The following is a 5,451-nucleotide window of genomic DNA, read 5'->3' on the forward strand; positions in this document are numbered from 1 at the left end:
ATCGCGTAGTCTGACGGGCTCAGTGCAGGCGTAACCAATAAACGGCAACCCGCAGTACAACATCCATGAAAACTCACAATTTTCATCCAGTATATGAAACAATTTCCCTCTCTTTTGATTCACTAATATTTACGTCATCATCTGTAAAACTTGCATTTGAAGGGACTTCAAGAATGACGGTGTTTAAATGCTCCAACAAACTTTATCGATCTCAATACTTCCCAAATTTTCTCAAAATATACCTTGCATTTTCTTCCCAGTCCTATCCCACTCCCCAAAAAGCGCAAAAAGATAAAGAGCCGAAGCAGCAAGCAGCAGAAAATGAAGTGACAAGTGTTCAGAAAGATGAAGTGACAACGGACAAGACAACTAAAACTACGAATTCGAAAGAAACCCAAGCAGCAACAAAACTCGAACCCAAAGGTATGCTTTTTCACCGTTTGGGAGAAGAACTTTGTCTTTCGTAATTCAGCCTGTGTTGCCTCCAGATTTTTAACAAGCCTTAGCAACCAGAAGAAATTTACGGTTTTATAAGCAAAGATCGAGGGCATCGCTTAGGAAGTGCTACGCTCATAAAGTGACCAGGTTAGCACTCAGACACATGAGAATCTGTCATCGTCGTTTATTGCGCGGAATAAAAATTGTTTGTGCGGCACTTGTGCAATTTCTCGCCAGATTCAATTCCAAAGATCTTTGAAGGTCCTTAATTAAGACGACGCTTATGAACACACAATAGCTTGACGATAGTGACTGTCAATTCCAATTGAATTTCGTCTCCTGAATCATCTCCGAAAACTGCCATCACGCCAGCTCACCGGTTCCATGACTGGTTCGAATCTTCCTGTAACCTACTTTTCTTCTCCACACACTGTGTTTGTCTTCGACTGCACCACTCTTGAATGCCCCTTTGGATGGGCGGAAGATTTCACTCACGTTGTAGGCTAATAGGCCATAGGTCTGTGCTCGAAATCACTTTTGCATACATTCGTACTTGTTTGACCAAATGCTGTCTCATAATCTCAAGCGAGTTTCAAACGTCTTTTCACTTCGAACAACTTTTAACGAATTTTAGCTTGATTTTAAGGCCGACCCGTACGCTACCGATGTTTTTTGTGAGCAGGAAGATGCTGTGTCCAAATAGGACCGTTAGGCCTTTCAGACCAATACTTGAAATGAAGAACCCTAAATTTTGCAAATTGTATTACCTGTTGGAAAACTTCAAGCAAGTATATTCGTGCCACATTCGGCGGATTCAAAGTAAAGATAGACTTTTTGTCATCTGTTTGGCTTGCCTGATTGAATTAGCAAAAGCTGCATTCTGCGTTATTTTTAGTAAACTGTCATCTTGGTTCCAGCGCCTCTTAGTCCGCTACGGCAAATGAGCGGCACAATTATAGCAAACGGGAATATTTTGAACACAAATAGGGAATAAAAGTTTGTTTAGTGCTTTGATGCTAATCAAAATAATATCAGGTAGATTCACTTCATTGTAGCTGAGACCCCAAAATCACACCAATCAACTGACAGCCAAGCCAGACGTTCCGCAAAGCCTGGTAACAAGCAGTCGAGGCGTTCAGGATCGACCGCCAGGGGAAAGCGTTCAAGCCGGACACTTAATGCAAAAGAAACCGAGAAAACCGCAATCGAACAGGAAAATGCGGACGCGTCCTCAGTGAAACAAGAACAGGTATTGCCACCAAAGCCTGGCGAAGAGGGTTGGTGCTATGTTGACAGGCTCATACCACTAGTGAGTGATCTTCGCTTTTTTCCTCAGTAGCTTCAGTGGTACAACATTCGCACAAACGGGATTGCACAGAGAGCAATCTCAAAACAATCAACCCGTTTATCTGATAAGGTTTACTGACAACATATATGCTAGCGGAATGGCTGCCATCAACAAACCATGGTCCCAGCATCGAATTTTAAACGAGAATGTCTATTAGCGAATATACGCTCATTTGCAAACTAATTTGGCTTTTCGAGAGACTCACCTGGAACCCAACTGAATCTCGGTTTTGATTAAAACATCGCTAATTTCGTACAACTTGGTTTCAAGTAAAACATAAAGTGTACGGAAAGTCGGGGTCTGCGTCTACCTGATGAGCCCCAAGAAGGGCGAAACCGGTCGCGGGCTGTCGAGGAGTTTTCAGCAACCTTGTGAGTAGTGCACTACAGAAAATAGAATGTCTATTCTTTTAGCGTTCAGCCACTCAGCTTCGTTCGTCTGAGATCAAAATTCTGATATACAGTCCATCAGAGGATAAACCAGTTCCATTTCAGAGGCTCACCACTATTACCTTCATAATCATCCCTACCCGTGTAAATAAGTCATGCATATTTCTAGTTCAAACATCTCATCTACAAAAGGTAAGGTGCAACCACAATGAAACCAGTTACGTTTATGAATTTTACTGTTTACTTCGTATCCTGTGATTGATGTCTGTTAAAATGGGTAGACACTTTGGGGCGTTAGCACTGGAGACGGCTGTTGGCCCGGATTACCCTAGACATAGCTCACGATGCTTGTGAAAGTGTGTTTCAGGGGTCGTGCAATACGCGCCAGAAATTTGACGGCATTCTAATTCAACTTGCTAGCTTCAGCCGTGTAAAGATGGAGGTTTACGACAATCTAGACCATCCCCGATATGTTTATGAGCACAAAATGCACTGATTCTACAGATTGTCTCAGAAGAGTTCATTACGACGTAAATGGTTATCCTACCTATCCTGAGGGTGATTGCCTGGCCTTCGAAGAGTTCCCATCTGCCTGCAATGTCCACTAAGTCTTTCTCCGTTAGGCGTTTGATTTCCAATCGAGAGGAGACTACTCCCACATAAATATAGATACTCTTTTCCTCCGTGATCTTCTATGCCAGCTCAGTTGCTGTACTAATGGTGCATTGATTTAAAACGCTGTTTTATAATTTAATCCATCAGATCTAAAGTCTTCCGTCGCTAACATTTTGCTGTTATTTTTAGGACTCCGCTAGCGTGCTTATTCACTTCTACGAAGACATGGAAAACTCTTACAAGCGCAACTGCATGTCAATATTTCGCGTATTGCGTCGTGACCGATGGGCGGTTTTGCCTCATCTTCACAAGGCTCGTACGGAATTTTATAATTACCTCCGCCGACCCGACATGAAACAACACTACGTTACGCAGTTTCAAGAAGTAAGCTGTGGTTTGTTGTATCTCACTATCAGTGTAAGGGTGATGCTATTGAACATGCGAGTCGAGTAGTATGTTTTTTTGTAAACCCGCTTTGTGTCTCTTGAAAAGTGAGATCTATTGCGGACTTTGTGGAATCGCATTTGCTTGCAATTGAGTAACAGTCAATGAATATCCAGGAAAGTTCAGGAAGACACGTTCAAGGAGAAAATGGTTATTCAGTTTTGTAAACAAGATGCATATGAGAGTTTTGCTCCCTTGTCCAGTAGTCTGTAACTGTTCAGTTGGCGTTTTCTAATAAATAACTCCACAGAGAAGACATTCTCCTTTTCATCAATATTACCGCTGTTTTACTGGCCGAGGTTGAACCAGACATTGTGTGTCGACGGATACACACTAAAAAACGGTAGCTTGTTCTCCAACCTGACATACCTCATGTCTTACGACCGCAGTGAAAGACTGAAGTGATCACAAGACTTGATTTGACCTGAACTCATTTTGAAAACTTTTCACCTTGACAGTAAATTAGCTGTAACGTCTGATTGGTTCCTTCACTTAATTCAGTTAGAGTGTGAAATTTCAAGTATCTGACATGTACGTGATATTTTAATCATGTGAAAAACGTCCTTCACTTAATTCAGTTAGAGCGTGAAATTTCAAGTATCTGACATGTACGTGATATTTTAATCATGTGAAAAACGCTTGGAACCGGGTAGGTAGTCATCGTTTTCGGAAAAGTTTGGTAACCATCGGCAGATTTGTTGCTGGGCAACTTTTCACTTTCGATACAAAGGCTTCGTCAGGTCAAGTGATTAGGTTACGAGGTTGGTCAAGATTTCGGAGAACTAATCAACTGAGTCAGGTGAAATCTCTGTTAGGTGTCGATCGAGGGATTTTTTGTGTTAGGGTTGGTGACCAAGTGTAAGGCAGATGTGGAAACCTACATATGTCTGGATCCAGCCTGAGATCTGATTCTTCTGGTTCGGTCCACTTCATGATCACTCTTTAACGTCGTTTGTACTTCCGTCCACTGTGTAGATGACCTAGCCCTACGGTAGTTTTGTAAGAGGGATTCAACCACGACCCTACGGACTGCCGAAAAATCCACAAGGCAGATGTGCCGATAAAACCAATGGGCCCGCCACCACTTCAGCTAGTCAGGTTTTCAACTGGTAAACTAAAAACACTCACGGCCCGACTCGCACTTTGAAAACATCCGGGGAATTTGACTATTCTTTCCCAAAGGCCTTCACTTTGACAGCCAACCTACCAGTCACAACATTGGTAGTCCTACTTTCTGGAACGTGAGAAACATGACGGTTCTTTTCCTCCTTCTCAGGCATCTTCTTTGTGCACTCCATGCTAGAACGAATAATCACCCAAAAGTTACGAACTAATTTTTTTTTATATGAACCGACTCAAGAGACACTGCTCTAAGATGGATGTTTCCCTAAGAAAAAGAGCATTCATCGTCAGTGCGGGATAGGATAGTTTTGAACATTTTCCCCACTCGTACAGCACAGTGCTTTGTCTGTCTCTTTTGTTTATCATTGGAACACACGCATGGCCTGATTTAGATTCTGTCTTCCAACACTCCAGTCATTCAACACTGTACTGAATGAAATGCGTGCAGACAAGGAGACTAAGGCTGACCTTCATTGCCGAGCGGATGATTTGCGTGATCAGCTCTACGAAATCCTGGATGAGTCTAAACTGGCCAACGAAGCTCGAATACCAGTTTGTCTCAATCCTTCATCGTGGTTGACAAATAAACTATATTTGCTGACGAACTACTATGTGGCCCTGATGCAGGTGGAATTGGCTCGCTTCGAAGAACGTGCCAGTCTTATGCGGGACTATTACAGGTAGTGCAGCTTGATTGTGCGCAACATTTATCGTTAATTTGCTGGGTTCTTTTTCATCTGTATGTCATCAACAAAAGGTTATTCGTCTGGATTACATATTCCGTCCAATTGCCAGATATCGTCAGCGTGTCGAATGTATCCGAACTACAAATATTCCATACAAACCACTCATCAAGGTTGGAGAACTGGTAGGCAGCCTAGTTGCTGGACAGATTGGGTATTTCATTAGTGATACTTTTGATTCCCCCCAATAGTTCGAAGATTGGAAATTTGAAAGCACTTTGAATGATAATTTTTTGAACTTTTCAAAACAACTACATGGTTGTATCCCCATTAATTTGGAGTTAGAAGAAACCGAAAATGAGCTTCTAAGAGTTCAGAAAAACCTAAGGCAAAGAGCGCTGACATTCAGAAT

At 42.2% G+C, this 5,451-nt stretch overlaps 2 protein-coding genes across 2 annotated transcripts in view; both read left to right on the forward strand.

The window, feature by feature from the left end:
• Positions 1 to 260: 260 nt before the first annotated feature.
• Positions 261 to 3,243, forward strand: T265_14403 (hypothetical protein; the record flags this gene model as incomplete). The annotated part of the gene is made up of 3 exons (XM_009173477.1): positions 261 to 423; positions 1,494 to 1,747; positions 2,980 to 3,243. Coding segments are annotated over 3 exons (681 nt in total), but the record flags the coding sequence as incomplete, so codon positions are not given.
• A 1,527-nt stretch (positions 3,244 to 4,770) lies between these two features.
• T265_07830 (hypothetical protein) overlaps positions 4,771 to 5,451 on the forward strand; it is a gene marked incomplete at both ends in the record, with an annotated part of 37,696 nt that continues 37,015 nt past the window's right edge. Inside the window, 2 exons of the mRNA XM_009173463.1 lie at positions 4,771 to 5,036; positions 5,152 to 5,224. Of these exons, the coding sequence (XP_009171727.1) occupies positions 4,795 to 5,036; positions 5,152 to 5,224 (315 nt within the window). The remainder of the gene's footprint in view (positions 5,037 to 5,151; positions 5,225 to 5,451) is intronic.

Source organism: Opisthorchis viverrini (assembly GCF_000715545.1).
Source record: "Opisthorchis viverrini unplaced genomic scaffold opera_v5_187, whole genome shotgun sequence".
NCBI classification, from domain to species: domain Eukaryota; kingdom Metazoa; phylum Platyhelminthes; class Trematoda; order Opisthorchiida; family Opisthorchiidae; genus Opisthorchis; species Opisthorchis viverrini.